At 44.4% G+C, this 18337-nt stretch overlaps 1 protein-coding gene across 2 annotated transcripts in view; it reads left to right on the forward strand.

Annotated features, from left to right (window-relative positions):
- Positions 1-18337, forward strand: part of TNPO3 (transportin 3) — a 79604-nt gene continuing 61267 nt past the window's right edge. Inside the window, exon 1 of one of the 2 annotated variants that reach the window (XM_060776363.2) lies at positions 1-419. In XM_060776363.2, the coding sequence (XP_060632346.2) occupies positions 213-419 (207 nt within the window). In that variant the 5' untranslated portion in view covers positions 1-212. The remainder of the gene's footprint in view (positions 420-18337) is intronic. The other variant, XM_060776364.2, reaches the window with a different exon arrangement.

The raw sequence follows: 18337 nt of genomic DNA on the forward strand, positions 1-18337 counted from the left end.
TGCGGGCGGTTGGTCCGGAACGCGTTGCGCGGGGGCGGGGTTTCCGTGGGGAGCGGCCTGCGTGTTGCACCGTCTTCCTCCTGAAGCGCTTCCTGCCTCTCTCTCTCTCTCTCGGCCGGTGACGGACCAGGGCGGGGAGATGGCTCCGGAGGAGGCCTGAGGAGAAGGAAGGAAGGCAGGCAGAGCAGGCCGCGTGCGCCTCAGGCAGGAGCATGGATCCCGGCGGAGGAGGGGGCGGCGGCGGCGGCGGCTGCCCGAGGCCCGGCGCGGGGAACGGAGGCGGCGGTGGCGGCGCGGGGAGCGGGCCCTCCAAGCCGGGCCTCCAGGTGGTCTACCAGGCCGTGCAGGCCCTCTACCACGACCCGGACCCCAGCGGGAAGGAGCGCGCCAGCCTCTGGCTCGGGGAGCTCCAGAGATCGGTGAGCAGGCCGCGGCCGCCCTCCCTCTACTCCAGGCCCAGGCCTCACTTTCCGGAGAAGGAAGCTAGGCCACACTCCTCGCTTCCTCTCTCCCTTCCTTCCTTTCCCTTTCTCTCTAATCCAGTGGTTCTCAACCTGGGGTCCCCAGATGTTTTTGGCCTACAACTTTCAGAAATCCCAGCCAGTTTACCAGCTCTTAAGATTTCTGGGAGTTGAAGGCCAAAAACATCTGGGGACCCCAGGTTGAGAACCACTGCTCTAATCTTTACATAAGGCAGTGGTTCTCAATCTTCCTAATGCTGTGACCCCTTAACACAGTCCCTCATGTTGTGGTGACCCCCAACCATAACACTGTTTTTGTTGCTACTTCATAACAGTCATTTTACTACTCTTATAAATGTAAATATCTGGTATGCAAGATGTATTTTCATTCACTGGACCAAACAGGGGACAAATACCCAATGCACCCACATGTAAATGCTAGTGGGGTTGGGGGAGGATTGATTTTGTAATTTGGGAGTTACAATAACAACAATAATTCTTTATTGATTAGTCAATTTTGACCATATTATTATTATTATTATTATTATTATTATTAACTTTATTTGTACCCCGCTAGCATCTCCCGAAGAAGATGTATAAATATGTATAAATATGTGAGAGCAAGCCTCAGGGAGGAGGGAGCAAGCTTGGTTTCTGCTTCCCTGGAGACTAGGACGCAAGGGAACAATGGCTTCAAACTACAAGGGAGGAGATTCCACCTGAACATGAGGAAGAACTTCCTGACTGTGAGAGCCGTTCAGCAGTGGAACTCTCTGCCCCGGAGTGTGGTGGAGGCTCCTTCTTTGGAAGCTTTGAAACAGAGGCTGGGTGGCCATCTGTCAGGGGTGATTTGAATGCAATATTCCTGCTTCTTGGCGGAATGGGGTTGGACTGGATGATGGCCCATGAGGTCTCTTCCAACTCTTTGATTCTATGATTCTATGATTGGACTCGGTGCGGCTTACAAAGGCCAAGGCCTCAAAACAGAACACAACAATACAACACCTAAAGCATATTAAAACAGTTAAAGCAATATTAAACAACAAGCAATAAACAATACACCAAGACACAATAAAACTGGGCCGGGCCAGAGTAATGGGTACAGATTAAAAGTGCTGATGTGACAGGTGATATGTAAGATTTCAGGGTAGGTGCAGCAATCTTAATTCTAATAAAGTGCTTCTGGGACTTGTTTTTGGAGTTTTCCTATTCTGGGAACAGCCAGGTCTTCAAGTTCTTTCTAAAGACTGTCAACTTAGGGGCCTGTCTTTGGGGAGGGTATTCCAGAATAATTTCGGGGGAAGGAAGCTAGGCCACACTCCTCTCTCCCTTCCTTCCTTCCTTCCTTCCTTCCTTCCTTCCTTCCTTCCCCCCTCTCTCTAATCTTTACATAAGGCAGTGGTTCTCAACCTTCCTAATGCTGTGACCTCTTAATCCAGTCCCTCATGTTGTGGTGACCCCCAACCATAACATTGTTTTTGTTGCTACATTACATTATTATTTATTTATTTACATTTATTTCTATCCCGCCCATTTCAGCCCGAAGGCGACTCAGGGCAGTATACACAGTCGGCACAATTCGATGCCGAAACAAAATACATACATTGATAAAGCAAAAACATTCAGTGCAATCTATCTATCTGTCTATATATAAAAATGCTCTGTGCATAATGAGTACCTTAAAAACAAAAGAACCAATGAGTGAAATCACACTAAATTTGGCAACAAAATGTCTCACTACACAAGGAGTGACCATCACTCAAAAATTATGATTTTGTCATTTGGGAGTTGTGGTTGCTGGGATTTATAGTTCCCCTATAATCAAAGACCATTCTGAACTCCTTCAATGATGGAATTGAACCAAACATGGCACACAGGACTCCCATGATCAACGGAAAACACTAGAAGGATTTGGTGGGCATTGACCTTGAGTTTGGGAGTTGTAGTTCACCTACATCCAGAGAGCACTGTGGACTCACGCAATGGTGGATCTGGACCAAACTTGGCACAAATACTCAATATGCGCAAATGTGAACGCTAGTGGAGCCTGGAGAAAGCAGACCTTGACTTTTGGGAGTTGTAGTTGCTGGGATTTATAGTTCACCTACAATCAAAGAGCGTTCTGAACTCCAGCAATGATGGAATTGAACCAATTTTGGCACACAGGACTCCCCTAACCAACAGAAAACACTAAAAGGGTTTGGTGGGCATTGGGAAGGAAGGAAATAAAGAGGTACTGAAGGAAGGAGGAAGAGAAAAGAGAAAGGAAAGAAAAAGGGAAGGAAAGGCAGGAAAGAAGGAAGGAAGGAAAAACGAAATAAAAAGTGAAAGATGGAAGGAAACAGGGAGGGAAGAAGGAGACGAAGAAGTAGAGGAAGGAAACAGGGAGGGAATGAAGGAAAGAAAGAAGGATGAAACCAAAGAGCCAAAGAAGGAATGAAAGAGGTAGAGAAGGAAGAAAGGAGAGGAAGGGGGAAGGAATAGTACGTACCTCACTTTCATAATAGTCCAGATATCTACCTCTACTTTGAAAGTCTTACTATAGGCCACAGCAACGCGTGGCAGGGCACAGCTAGTCTTTACATAAGGCAGTGGTTCTCAACCTTCCTAATGTTGTGACCCCTCAATACAGTCCCTCATGTTGTGGTGATCCCCAACCATAACACTGTTATTATTTGTTGCTACTTCATAACAGTCATCTTACTATTATTTATTTATTTAGCAGTTTTGTATGCCGGTCTTCTCACCTCCACCGAGGGACTCAGACCGGTTTCCAACATAATATCACAAACAGTCATTAAAAAAACATCATATTGCATATTGGACTAAAAACATTAAAATAGTAAAATGCAGCCATATAATTACAATGGTCAGTCGTCACAATAAAATCGTTGTTCGTCGTCATCCATCCATATCACGGAATATTGACACACTCGTCGAATGCCAATTTCCAGAGCCAAGTTTTCACCTGTTTCCTGAACGTCAAGATAGAAGGGGCAGTTCTGATCTCCAGTGGGAGAGAGTTCCAGAGCCGAGGGGCCACCACCGAGAAGACCCTGTCCCTCGTCCCTGCCAGACGCGCTTGTGAGGCTGGTGGGACCGAGAGCAGGGCCCCTCCAGATGATCTTAACAATCTTGATGGTTCATAGGGGAGAATATGTTTGGACAGGTAAACTGGGCCGGTAAACTGGTTCTCAACCTTCCTAATGCTGTGACCCCATAATACAGTCCCTCATGTTGTGGTGATCCCCAACCATAACATTGTTTTCGTTGCTACAGTCATTTTACAGTCATTTTACTACTGTTATAAATCATAATATAAATATCAGATATGCAAGATGTATTTTCATTCACTGGACCAAACTGGGCATAAATACCCAGTGCACCCACATGTAAATGCTAGTGGGGTTGGGGGACGATTGATTTTGTAATTTGGGAGTTACAACAACAACAATTCTTTATTCATTAGTCAATTTTGACCATATCAAAACATGCAAAACATACAAAAACATACACACTTGCCCATACATACAGTAAAACCATATATGAATACAAGGCATCCCGGCCTACTGGCCTGTCAACCCACTCCTAAATGATTGTGCAACTACAAGATAAAAAAAATTAAAATATTAAAAATGGATTCATTCCTTAAAGTAGGGTTTGGGCAGGGGTAGGTAAAACTAGTGGCATGTCCATATTAAGTTTTTAAGTTTGAATTTTGTTGATGGCAGCAAGGTCACCTCTCTCTCTGCTTCCATCTTCTCGCGGATGGCCAGTGCTTTTTGCGTGAAAAGGGTCAATTTTAAAATAGAGTTTTTGTCTGAACCCTGAAGGAGGATGTGCAATTTCTCCTTATTCTCTAAATGAGTATGATTCTCCAGCAGAGGCTCTAGGTAGTAAGATCGGATCCTATTGTAGTAGGGACATTTTAAGAAAAAATGTTCTGAGTCCTCCACTTCTGCATCTACCTCATGGCACCCACAGGTTCTCCTCGTATAGGGAATATTCTGATGTCGTCCCAACTTGGACTTAATGTCGAGCTGCTCAAATGCGTTTGTCTTATTTTGTACCACCAATTGATCTGCCTCTTCAGGATTACCGTGGAAATAGGGGGTACTCCCATCTCTGCTCTCACTGCAGCTGACAGGGATGATCTCTCCACACCTAAGCTAATTTTCAGGTGGCGCAGTTGGAATCTTTCTACCAATAAAAGGTCTTGCTCACCCCATATTTCAGCTCCATACAAAGCGATGGGAGTTGTAGTTGGAAGTTGTAGTTGCTGGGATTTATAGTTCATCTATGCGTGACCGCATTTCTGTATACGAACCCACACGATCTCTTCGATCTTTCGGGGAAGCCCTGCTCGTGATCCCGCCTGCATCGCAAGCATGATTGGTAGGGACAGGACAGGGCCTTCTCAGTGGTGGCCCCTTGACTCTGGAATTCAATCCCCAAGGATATCAGGCACGCCCCGACGCTGGCAGGAGGAGCTTGAAAACGTGGCTGTTCCAGTGTGCCTTCCCAGAATAGGAAACCCCAAAGCACTTGTCCCAAATGCACTTTATTAGAAATCTAGGATTGTCTGCACGCCCTATCTTCTCCAAAAATACCTATCCACTTTACCCGGTAATGCCCAGTTTTTAAATTTCTTAATGCATTACAACTGGCCCTGACACTGATTTTAAATTGTGTTGTGCTGTTTTAATGTCTATTGCTTGAGTTATTTATTGATGTATTGTTGTTGTGTTGTTTATTGATGTATTGGGTCTTGGCCTCTTGAACGCCGCACCGAGTCCTTCGGGAGATGGTAGCGGGTTATAAATAAAAGATTATTATTATTATTATTATTATTATTATTATTATAATCAAAGAGCATTCTGAACTCCACCAGCGATGGATTTTAATCTAATTTGCCACACAGAACTCCCATGACCAACGGAAAACACTGGAAGGGTTTGTTGGGTATTGACCTTGAGTTTGGAAGTTGTAGTTCACCTACATCCAGAGAGCACTGTGGACTCACGCAATGATGGATCTGGACCAAACTTGGCACAAATACTCAATATGCGCAAATGTGAACACTGGTGGAGCCTGGGGAAAATAGACCTTGACTTTTGGGAGTTGTAGTTGCTGGGATTTATAGTTCACTACAATCAAAGAACATTCTGAACTCCACCAACCATAGAATTGGCTCAAACTTCCCACATGGAATCCCCATGACCATCAGAAAATACTGTTTTCTGAAGGTCTTTGGCGACCCCTCTGACACCCCTTCGCGACCTCCTCAGGGGTCCCGACCCCCAGGTTGAGAAACATAAGGGATACGGTCCCGGGAGATGTAGTTCCACCAGGGCCTCAAGGATTGTTACTGGATAGGGAATGGGCTTCGGCGAACTGCAACTCCCAATGGTGTCAAATGCTCTTGTTTCCCAGATGCATGTATATGGTATGATATTGTATTGTATTATGCTGTTTAATATACAGCTGCCTATAGGCTTCTATTAGTCCGTCATGTCAGCTGTTCTTGTCTTGCATGTACATTTATATTGCAAAGGGATACTGGGAACTTAGGGTGCTTCTGTATTGTAGAATGAGTGCATTTTGACCCCACTAGGACTCCCATAGAGCCCCAGGTGGCGCAGTGGGTTAAAGCACTGAGCTGCTGAGCATGTTGATCAAAAGGTCGCAGGTTGGATTCCGGGGAGCGGCGTGAGCTTCTGCTGTCAGCCCTAGCTTCTGCCAACCTAACAGTTCGAAAACATGGGCGCTCCATGCAGTCATGCCGGCCACATGACCTTGGAGGTGTCTACGGACAACGCTGGCTCTTCGGCTTAGAAATGGAGATGAGCACTACACCCCAGAGTCAGACATGACTGGACTTAATGTCAGGGGACTACCTTTACTTACCTTTACTAGAACTCCCATGGTTCTATGCTAGGAAATCCTGAGATTTGTAGTTTGGTGAAGTCCCAAGGCCATTCAGTCCCATCCCATTCTTCCATGCAGGACTACATGACTAAAGCATTGTCAAGAGATGACCATTCAAAATCTTGTTTATCTTTTACATGACTTTCCTTTTCCTGACCTCTTGGTTTCAAATCTAGTCCCTTCATTCTTAGGGAACATCAGTCATCACTCATTTCAATTCAACAAGATGTTGTAGTCAACCACCTCTGAAACATAAGAGTTAGGCCATCCAGTCCAATCCCATTCTGCTACGCACAGTCCGAGCACTCCTAACAAATGGCCATCCAGCCTCTGCTTAAACATCTCCTGTGAAGGAGACTCCTCCAGACACTCAGGCGACAGTGTATTCCACTCTAGAACAGCTCTTATCATTAGGAAGATCTTCCCAACGTTTAGTTGAAAGGTCCCTTTCTGCAGTTCGAATCTATGGCTCCGTTGTGTCCCTTCCTCCTCTGCAGCAGAACACAAGCCTGTTCAATGTATTGTCGAAGGCTTTCATGGCCAGAATCACTGGGTTGTTGTGGGTTTTTTGGGGCTATATGGCCATGTTCTAGAGGCATTTTCTCCTGACGTTTCGCCTGCATCTATGGCAAGCATCCTCAGAGGTATTGAGGTCTGTTCCTTCTTCAACATTGACCTCTTTTCATACATTTATACATGGCTCTCGTGTCCTCTCTCAATCTTTTCTTCTCCAAGTTAAGCATATCCAGGTACCTAAGCCTCTCTTGGTCTTGACTTCCAAGCCAATTTTGGGTTGCCCTTCTCTGGACCCCTTCTAGTTTTGAAGTGTGTAGGAAGGGGGGGATCCAGTGTGACTTTGCGTACAAGTGTCTCCCATGATTTCAAATAGCAGTGTTGAGAAAGTGATAAGCCTTGGTCTACATATATCTGAGGGGGTTTCCTAAGGATCAGGCGAAGCTTGGATGTGCGTTGTATGGGAGGAACTGACGGATGGAGAAATGCGGAATTCCGGGTGTCAGCTGATTGCATGAAGGAAATGAGATCCCTCAAGTGAATAAGGAGAGGGGCTGTTTGAGATCATGGGTTGGGATCCTTCAGTTAGAGATATTTGAATGGGAGAGCTGACTTGGGGTTTGAGAGTGTCAAGGAATGGAGTCATGAAGGCAACAGGTGTCAACGAATAAATGCCTAATATGCTCTGTGTTGTTTAAATTTTGATTTTTTTTGGTGCTGAGTTTCAGGCTTTTCTTCTAAGGCAGTGGTTCTCAACCTGTGGGTCCCCAGGTGTTTTGGCCTACAGCTCCCAGAAATCCCAGCCAGTTTACCAGCTGTTTGGATTTCTGGGAGTTGAAGGCCAAAACATCTGGAGACCCACAGGTTGAGAACCACTGTTCTAAAGCCTAGAGCAGTGGTTCTCAACCTGGGGTCCCCAGATGTTTATGGCCTACAACTCCCAGCCACTTTACAAGTTTGAACGGGCAGGATTACTTTTAATATATGTGTGTTATGGCGGCGATTTTTATGCTTATATTTTGTTTTGTTAATCTTGTGGTTATGTTGTTTTTACTTTGTATGTTTTGTGATGTTACCTGGGAACCGCTCTGAGTCCCCTCGGGGAGATGGAGCGGTATATAAATAAATTATTATTATTATTATTATTATTATTATTATTATTATTATTATTATTAGGATTTCTGGGAGTTGAAGGCTGAAAAGGTCTGGGGACCCCAGGTTGAGAACCACTGGCCTTTTCTTGGTCTAGGGCAGTGGTTCTCAACCTGTGGGTCTCCAGGTGTTTTGGCCTTCAACTCCCAGAAACCCTAACAGCTGGTAAACTGGCTGGGATTTCTGGGAGTTGTAGGCCAAAACACCTGGGGACTCACAGGTTGAGAACCACTGGTCTAGGGCTATAGATCTATCTCTCTTACTTCTGGCAGCACATGTAAACAAACCTGTTCCAGCACATTGCAATGCGTTCTATTTGTGTGTGGGGACCATGGTTCCCATAATTCAGCACAGCCAATTGTTGTGTGGACTGAGGTGTTGGTCATCATATGCCTCTGGATAGGACTGAGTTGGAGCTCGCTACTGGAGCTCGCACCCTCCAAATGGGAAGTTTAGCCTCACAACTCTGTGTATTTTATGAGTTCCCCATAAATGTCCTGCTCCTATTTTATCACATTACAGTCTTTTAATTGTTTTATCCTTTACATGTTACTGTGATTTTGTTTATTAGAATGTTATTTTATGACATTTTTTTCTTATGTAATTTTGATGTTGTTGTTGTTTGTTGTTTATGCTTTGATTTTATTGCTGTAATATGTTGTTCGGGCTTGGCCCCATGTAAGCCACTCCGAGTTCCCACTGGGAAGATGGTGGTGGGATATTATTTATTTATTTACAGTATATATATTCCGCCCTTCTCACCCTGCAAGGGACTCAGGGCGGATTACAGTGTACACATAAATGGCAAACATTCAATGCCAATTGACATACAACATATACAGACATACATAGAGGCTATTTAACTTTTTCTGGCCGCCAAGGGAGTTGTCGCTTTCATCGTCCATCTGCGACACTGATGAAGTACTTCCGCATTCCCCGCATGCTTTGCTGGAGTGATTTTTCCTAGAGTCTTTTTTATGGCCTCATAAATTAGTTAATTTAGCCTCCCCACACAAGGTGGTACCTAATTTTCCTACTTGACAGATGCAACTGTCTTTCGGGTTGCAAAGGTTGACAACAGGCTACACAGTTGGTTGGAAACCCACTCCAACCCGGGCTGGCTTCGAACTCACGACCTTTGGGTCAGAGTGATCTTAATGCAGCTGACACTCAGCCAGCTGCGCCACAATCCCGGTGAATAAATAAAGTTTATTATTATTTATTAAGTGTTTGTTCCCCAGTCTTGAGGTGCATCCACATTACACAGTTGTAGTGGTTTGATCCCACTTTGAACTGCAATGGCTTTATCTATGGAATCCTGGGATTTGTAGTTAGATGAGGATCCTCAACTGGAAAACTGCAGCCCTTTGTATGGTGCTACTAGAGCCCTCTAACCTAAAATTTCAGTATCTACTCAAACTAAAACCTCTAAAATCATTTCCCTATGACAGTTAAATGGGTATTATAACTGAGTGAAGCTCATTTTTGTTGGCTTTGGGCAATAACAAGTACAAGAGTGCTGGAGACATAGGCCTGGAGGGTCACTCTCTCTATGAGTCACAACATCTGAGTGTTGCTCATAGTGTTTCCTTGGTGCGTTGTGTGACGTTAAGCCCTCAAGTGTTTGACTGGGCAGGCACTAAGCACAGGTCTCTGCAATTGCTAGTCATTACAACAGTTCATACTGGAAAAGTATGAACTGTTAAATTGAAACTTGGCCACCAGCTGCGCCTGTACCTTGGGAAGTCGGATCTGGCCACGGTGGTCCACGCTCTTGTTACATCCCGGATAGATTACTGCAACGCACTCTACGTGGGGTTGCCTTTGAAGACTGTTCGGAAACTCAGAGTCCAGCGGGAGGCAGCCAGAGTATTTACAGGAGTGTCATACAGGGAGCATACCACCCCCTTGTTATGTCAGCTCCACTGGCTGCCGATCCAATTCCAAGCACAATTCAAAGTGCTGGTTTTAACCTACAAAACCCTATACCAGTGGTTCTCAACCTGTGGGTCCCCAGGTGTTTTGGCCTACAACTCCCAGAAACCCCAGCCAGTTTACCAGCTGTTAGGATTTCTGGGAGTTGAAGGCCAAAAACATCTGGGGACCCCAGGTTGAGAACCACTGCCCTATACGGTTCCGGCCCAGTCTATCTGTCCGAATGGATCTCCTTCTACGTCCCACCTCGGAGTCTTAAGATCTTCTGGGGAGGCCCTGCTCTCGACTCCGCCTTTATCACAAGCGAGATTGGCGGGGACGAGGAGCAGGGCCTTCTCGGTGGTGGCCCCTCACCTTTGGAATTCACTCCCCGGGGAAATTAGATCAGCGACAACCCTCCTTGCCTTTAGGAAAAAACTGAAAACATGGATTTGGGACCAGGCATTCGGACAATCTAGCAGATAAAGAAAGGACTTTGACGATGGACAGGAATTGACAAAATGGAATGGAACTATGGAACTCTGAATGTTGAACATGAGATTAGTTTTTATTGATTGTGTTATATACCGACTATTTTAACTGTGATAATTGTTTTAACTGCTGCTTTGTACGTATGTGTATTTTGTGTAGGCATTGAATTGTGCCTTTTTTGTAAGCCACCCTGAGTCCCCCCTCGGGGGTTGAAAAGGGCGGGGTAGAAGTACCTGAATTAAATAATAATAAATAAAAGGAGATTTAGGTTCTTGTAGGTTTTTTCGGGCTATAGGGCCATGTTCTAGAGGCATTTCTCCTGACGTTTCGCCTGCATCTATGGCAAGCATCCTCAGAGGCAGTGACCTCACTACCTCTGAGGATGCTTGTCATAGATGCAGGCGAAACGTCAGGAGAAATGCCTCTAGAACATGGCCCTATAGCCCGAAAAAACCTACAAGAACCTAGTGATTCCAGCCATGAAAGCCTTTGACAAAAAGGAGATTTCATTCCCAACTGTGTCTTTGAAGCAATGTCTTCTCAGCCCATCCCTTGTTCTGAAGGATTGGAAACATCGATGCTCCTGCATTCAGATTGTAGTGGTTTCAGCAGATCTCTTGGCATACACAGTGTGTGGATTTGCAGGTCTTGGCACATTTTACACTTGGGCTTTGCAAGGCACCTGAGTTCTCAGATTGTGACTATCTGTTAAAAACATTAAAAACCAAACCACAGAGTTAAGAGTTGTGATCACAATACTAGCATAAAAAGTGATCATTTCTATTTGAATGAGAAGAGAAGAAGAGAAGGATGAGAGGAGATATGATAGCCATGTATAAATATGTGAGAGGAAGCCACAGGGAGGAGGGAGCAAGCTTGTTTTCTGCTTCCTTGGAGACTAGGACGCGGAACAATGGCTTCAAACTACAAGAGAGGAGATTCCATCTGAACATTAGGAAGAACTTCCTGACTGTGAGAGCCGTTCAGGAGTGGAACTCTCTGCCCCGGAGTGTGGTGGAGGCTCCTTCTTTGGAAGCTTTTAAGCAGAGGCTGGATGGCCATCTGTCAGGGGTGATTTGAATGCAATATTCCTGCTTCTTGGCAGGGGGTTGGACTGGATGGCCCATGAGGTCTCTTCCAACTCTTTGATTCTATGATTCTATGAATGCATTAAAAAAGCAAGAATACTTTTTGGCAATGCCAACGATGCAGCCTGTGGCATCAGCCTGGCTTTGGGGTTGTTCCCCTGGGCTCCCTCCTCGGTGCCTTTCTTATCTGTAACTTTGCCTGGGTGCTTTTTTGCTCAGCCGCTCTGGTTAGCGACACCAGGGGATCACATCACTTCCTGCCTCCTTTCCAGCTCCAGCCTTGCATGGCTTATTTTGAAACTGGGCTTGTTTGTGACCTCTTACGCAAGGGCTGTTGAAACTCCAGACTTGCTTCTGGCTGCTGGCACCCTTTCCGCAGCCCTGGTCTCTTTAAGGGAGGGAGGGAGGCAGGCGGAAAGAGGTGCCTCTGTCTTCTTTGGCAAGGCCTTGAGCCTGTCCTTTTGCCCAGTCAGGAAAGGTAGAGAGATGATAAGAGCGGCTGCCTGTACTTTGCCTCCCTCTCCTGGTCTCATGCTCCTTCCTGTTGAAGATGTAAACCACTGGGCCAGGCCAGAGCTGAGGGGTGACCAAAGGTGTGGGTTAGCCACAAAAGCTCATGCAAACATAAATCAGTTGTTCTGAAAGCTGCTGCTAGGTTTCTCCTCCCTCCTCTTTTATAGAATAGAATCATAGAATCATAGAATCAAAGAGTTGGAAGAGACCTCATGGGCCATCCAGTCCAACCCCCCGCCAAGAAGCAGGAACATTGCATTCAAATCACCCCTGACAAATGGCCATCCAGCCTCTGCTTAAAAGCTTCCAAAGAAGGAGCCTCCACCATACTCCGGGGCAGAGAGTTCCACTGCTGAACGGCTCTCACAGTCAGGAAGTTCTTCCTAATGTTCAGATGGAATCTCCTCTCTTGTAGTTTGAAGCCATTGTTCCGCGTCCTAGTCTCCAAGGAAGCAGAAAACAAGCTTGTTCCCTCCTCCTTGTGGCTTCCTCTCACATATTTATACATGGCTATCATATCTCCTCTCAGCCTTCTCTTCTTCAGGCTAAACATGCCCAGTTCCCTAAGCCGCTCCTCATAGGGCTTGTTCTCCAGACCCTTGATCATTTTAGTCGCCCTCCTCTGGACACATTCCAGCTTGTCAATAACTCTCTTGAATTGTGGTGCCCAGAATTGGACACAATATTCCAGATGTGGTCTAACCAAAGCAGAATAGAGGGGTAGCATTACTTCCTTAGATCTAGACACTATGCTCCTATTGATGCAGGCCAAAATCCCATTGGCTTTTTTTGCCGCCACATCACATTGTTGGCTCATGTTTAACTTGTTGTCCACGAGGATGAAGCAAGAGTAGCATGGTTATTAATGTATTATCAAAGGCTTTCATGGCCGGAATCACTGGGTTGTTGTAGGTTTTTTTGGGATATATGGCCATGGTCTAGAGCAGGGGTCCTCAAACTAAGGCCTGGGGGCCGGATGTGGCCCTCCAAGGTCATTTACGCGGCCCTCGCTCAGGGTCAACCTGTCTGAAACGACTTGAAAGAACACAACAACAATGACAACAATCCTATCTCATGAGCCAAAAGCAAGCCCACACTTCCCACTAAGATACTAATAAGTTTATATTTGTTAAAATTGTTCTTCATTTTAATTATTGTATTGTTTTAAAGTGATTTTTGCACTACAAATAAGATATGTGGTATGCATAGGTAATCATTCATGTTTTTTTCAAATTATAATCTGGCCCTCCAACAGTTTGAGGGATTGTGACCTGGTCCTCTGTTTTAAAAGTTTGTGGACCCCTGGTCTAGAGGCATTCTCTCCTGACGTTTCACCTGCATCTATGGCAAGCATCCTCAGAGGTTGTGAGGTCTGTTGGAACTAGGAAAATTGGGTTTATATATCTGTGGAATGACCAGGGTGGGGCAAAGAACTCTTGTCTGTTGGAGCTAGGTGTGAATGTTTCAACTGACCACCTTGATTAGCATATAATGGCCTGACAGTGCCTAGAGCAAACTTTTGTTGAGAGGTGGTTAGATGTCCATGTTTGTTTCCTCTCTGTTATTGTGTTGTTGTAATTTTAGAGTTTTTAATACTGGTAGCCAGATTTTGTTCATTTGCATTGTTTCCTCCTTTCTGTTGAAATTGTCCACATGCTTGTGGATTTCGATGGCTTCTCTGTGTAGTCTGACATGGTGGTTGTGAGAGTGGTCCAGCATTTCTGTGTTCTCAAATAAAATGCTGTGTCCAGGTTGGTTCATCAGGTGCTCTGCTATGGCTGATTTCTCTGGTTAAAGTAGTCTGAAGAACCAACCTGGACACAGCATTTTATTTGAGAACACAGAAATTACATACAGAAAAGTATTAGAATACAATTAAAATATTAAAACAGCATCAAACATCATTCGTATTAAAACAGTTATAACAATTCAGATTAAATCCTTAATCTGAGAAGTCATAAAAATAGAAAATACCAAGCTAATGCAAAGAAAACATTTCCATAATATAAAATACTAAATATGAAACAGACACACTGCTGCTAGATTTCTTCTTCTCCCCTTTTATGCTGAAACAAGAGTGGCATGCTTATTTCTCTGAAAGCTTCCTTTTTCCATTTTTATTATAATAATATAATATAATAATTATTTTTATTTATACCCTGCTTTATCTCTCCCACAGGAGACTCAAAGCAGCATAACATAAAAGTATTAGAATACAGTTTAAAATATACAAATATTAAAACAACATCGAACATCATTAGTATTAAAATAATTCAGGTTAAATCCATAGAAACTTTTTCATAATAGGCAACACTAAAACTATTATATCTTAAAATACTAAATATGAAACAGACACTCTAACCTAAGACGCACCTACATTAATGTACAGAACTAAGAACACACAATTATAGAAATAATTCAGTGTAAATCCATAGAAACATTTTCATAATACACAACACAAAAACTATCACATCTTAAAATACTAAATATGAAACAGACACACTAACCCAGTGTTTCTCAACCTGGGGGCCGCGAGGGGGTGTCAGAGGGGTCACCAAAGACCATCAGAAAACACAGTATTTTCTGATGGTCATGGGGATTCCATGTGGGAAGTTTGAGCCAATTCTATCGTTGGTGGAGTTCAGAATGTTCTTTGATTGTAATGAACTATAAATCCCAGCAACTACAACTCCCAAATGTCAAGATTCTATTTTCCCCAGACTCCACCAGTGTTTACATTTGGGCATATTGAGTATGTGTGCCAAGTTTGGTCCAGATCCACCATTGCATGAGTCCACGGTGCTCTCTGGATATAGGTGAACTACGACTCCCAAACTCAAGGTCAATGCCCATCAAACCCTTCCAGTGTTTTCTGTTGGTCATGGGAGCCAAGTTTGGTTCAAATCCATCGCTGGTGGAGTTCAGAATGCTCTTTGATTAAAAGTGAACTATAAATCCCAGCAACTACAACTCCCAAATTACAAAATCAGTCCTCCACCAACCCCACTACCGTTCACATTTGGGTGTATTGGGTATTTGTGCCCAATTTGGTCCAGTGAATGTGGCCGTACAACTTGGAAAACTCACAACAACTCAGTTTCTGTCGAGCTGTTTGAGGGTTTGCTTTCAGAACTGATTGATCCATCATTGATCCTCAGTCCTGTGGCTTGAATGCAACTGGTAAGCTGTGTGGCTTTCAGTACCTGATCCCTCTCTTGCCTGTTCAATGCTGGAAAGTCTTTAGGGAGCCTGGGTGGAGTAAAAAGGTGGAGTATTCTGTGAATTTTGAGAGAAGGAGTACATTCCTTGCAGTCAAAGCCAAGCCTATCAATTGTTGAAAAATGGGTCTGGCTCAGTCACACCTGAGTTGAAGTCTGGCCAATACTTTGGGTGAATACTTCCTGTCTTAGAGCGTCAGAATTGTGTAAGACAAGTCTCTTCCTGTTTATGATTCTTGTGAGCATACTGAACATGCGCTCCTTAAGTATGCATGAGAAATATAAAATATAAGAAATAACAAATCAACTGTAAAAAAAAGCCCTAAAATATGTTTAAAATGACTGGTGATCTGTATAAATAAAAATGTTCGTTTGTGGGATTAACATAACTCAAACTCCACTGGGCGAATTGACACCAAATTTAGACACAAGGCACCTCTCAGGCCAACAAGTGACCATCATAAAAACACAAAAACTCATAAAAACACAAAAAAACACAATGGAAGGGACTTAAAAAGCCAAAAAAGCTAAGAAATGCTATAGTGCATGCGCAAAAACAACACCCCCCGGCAAATAAAAAACACAACAGCATATCCATACTCGATTCCAGACTACAGCGGACTATTAGCATATAATGGCCTGACAGTGCCTAGAGCAAACCTTTGGTTGTTGCTCTAGGCACTGTCGGGCCATTATATGCCAATCAAGGTGGTCAGTTGAAACATTCACACCTAGCTCCAGCAGACAAGAGTCCTTTGTCTCACCCTGGTCTTTCCACAGATATATAAACCCATTTTCCTAGTTCCAACAGACCTCACTACTTTTGAGGATGCTTGCCATAGATGCAGGCGAAACGTCAGGAGAGAATGCCTCTAGACCATGGCCATACAGCCCAAAAAAACCTACAACAACCCAGTGATTCTGGCCATGAAAGCCTTCGACAAGACATTGAATTGATTACACTTGCATAAACCCTCCCTGTTTCACTGACCATGCTTTACTTGGAACTAGGAGTTGACCTCACTTTTATAGATTGAATCCCTGAAATTCTTTCTATGGATGGAGCAATCTCTCTTTGGCCTGCCACCAACTGTTCTGGTTTAATGCTTTTCTGGGCTAGAAAGGGAGTATAGATGGTGGGGAGTAAGGACTAGAGGGGACTACCTTACAGACTGAGATTGACAATGGAAGAAGTGTTGGTTTGGGTCCCATTTTGGGAGAAAAGTGAGATATAAGGAGGAGATTCCATCTGAACATGAGGAAGAACTTCCTGACTGTGAGAACTGTTCAGCAGTGGAACTCTCTGCCCCAGAGTGTGGTGGAGGCTCCTTCTTTGGAAGCCTTTAAACAGGGGCTGGATGGCCATCTGTCAGGGGTGCTTTGAATGCAATATCCCTGCTTCTTGGCAGAATGGGGGTGGACTGGATGGCCCAGGAGGTCTCTTCCAACTCTTTGATTCTATGATAAGTAAAGATTTTTTTATTATTTTTATTATTTACACAAAAGTACAGTATGTCACAGCAAACGAGATCTATATGCTGGATTTTGTATCACAAAATCACGTCTAACACTTCCCAAGCGTCTAGGACTATGTGATGTATTTTCAAATGATGTATGCAGATCCGAGTAAGGTGGCTTTTTGCAATTGACAGATTGTGATTTTGTCGATGTTTATTGTTTCCAAGAGATCTTTTGGCATGGCACCCAGTGTGCCAATGACCACTGGGACCACCTGCACTGGTATTATTATTATTATCCATAACTACACATTGGTATTCTCTCTAGAAATGTCTAGGTCAGGCATGGGCAAACTTTGGCCCTTCTCCAGGTGTTTTGGACTCCAACTCCCACAATTCCTAATAGCCTACTGGCTGTTAGGAATTGTAGGAGTTGAAATCCCAAACACGTGGAGGATCAAAGTTTGCCCGAGATAAATAGTTAATCTCATTTGGAGACCAATTGTCTCCTTTCTCTAGATCTTCGGAGGCCAGAGATAAGCAGGACTAGTAGCATTCCTGCCTTCCAAGTTACCGGTTTGTGAAGAAGGTGGAACAGGCCTTATGTCTTTGGAATCTGCATTTTCCTCCCCCAAGCCTTGAATTGGGCAGGTTTGAAATATGCTCTTTGGAGCAGGACCTTTCTGATTTATGTCTGAGGAGGAAGGCGACTTGGCAAGAGATGAGACTGCAGTGTGAAGCGGCGCTGCATCTCATCCAGGCCAGGGCCCTCCTCAAGTGTCACCATTTGATAGCCCTGGCCTTTCTTCAGCTTTCTCCAGCTTTTCTGAGCCGCTTTCTCCATTCACCTTTTGCCTCTTCTCTTTGGCTGTCTTCTTCCAACCTGAGACCCTCTGCTCAGGCTCCCTGCCCAGTGGTGTGATGGAAGCCCATGGTTAAAAAGACCACCTAGTTGGAGTTGGTTACCTAGAAAACAAGTCCCAATGCTTCCAATCACTAACTTTATATCTGTCGTACCAGTTTGTCCTCTGGGCGTTGAAGGCTCTTTGCTTTTGTTTTATGAACAAGCCTCCAGCCTCTATTCTTGGCCAAGAGAGTGATTTCAAGATATAATTGGCGCTTATTTTATTTTATTTATCGTGTCATCAGCAACCAGACATTTGTATTACATTTTTAACAAACAAACAAACAGACAAAACACAGAGTTTGCAAGCTTGGTAGTTGATTAAATGTCCTTTGACCAGTATCAGGCCACTTGGAGTGCCTCTGGTGTTGCCGCAAGAAGGTCCTCCCTTGTGCATGTGGCAGGGCTCAAGTTGCATTGCAGCAGGTGGTCAGTGGTGTGCTCTTCTCCACACTCGAATGTCATGGATTCCACTTTGTGGCCCCATTTCTTAAGGTTGGCTCTGCATCACATGGTGCCAGAGCGCAGTCTGTTCAGCGCCTTCCAAGTCGCCCAGTTTTCTGTGTGCCCAGGGAGGAGTCTCTCATTTGGTCTCAGTCATTGATTGAGGTTCTGAGTTTGAGCCTGCCACTTTTGGACTCTCGCTTGCTGAGGTGTTCCAGCGAGTGTCTCTGTAGATCTTAGAAAACTATTTCTT

This window comes from Anolis sagrei, chromosome 5, assembly GCF_037176765.1.
Source record: "Anolis sagrei isolate rAnoSag1 chromosome 5, rAnoSag1.mat, whole genome shotgun sequence".
NCBI lineage: Eukaryota > Metazoa > Chordata > Lepidosauria > Squamata > Dactyloidae > Anolis > Anolis sagrei.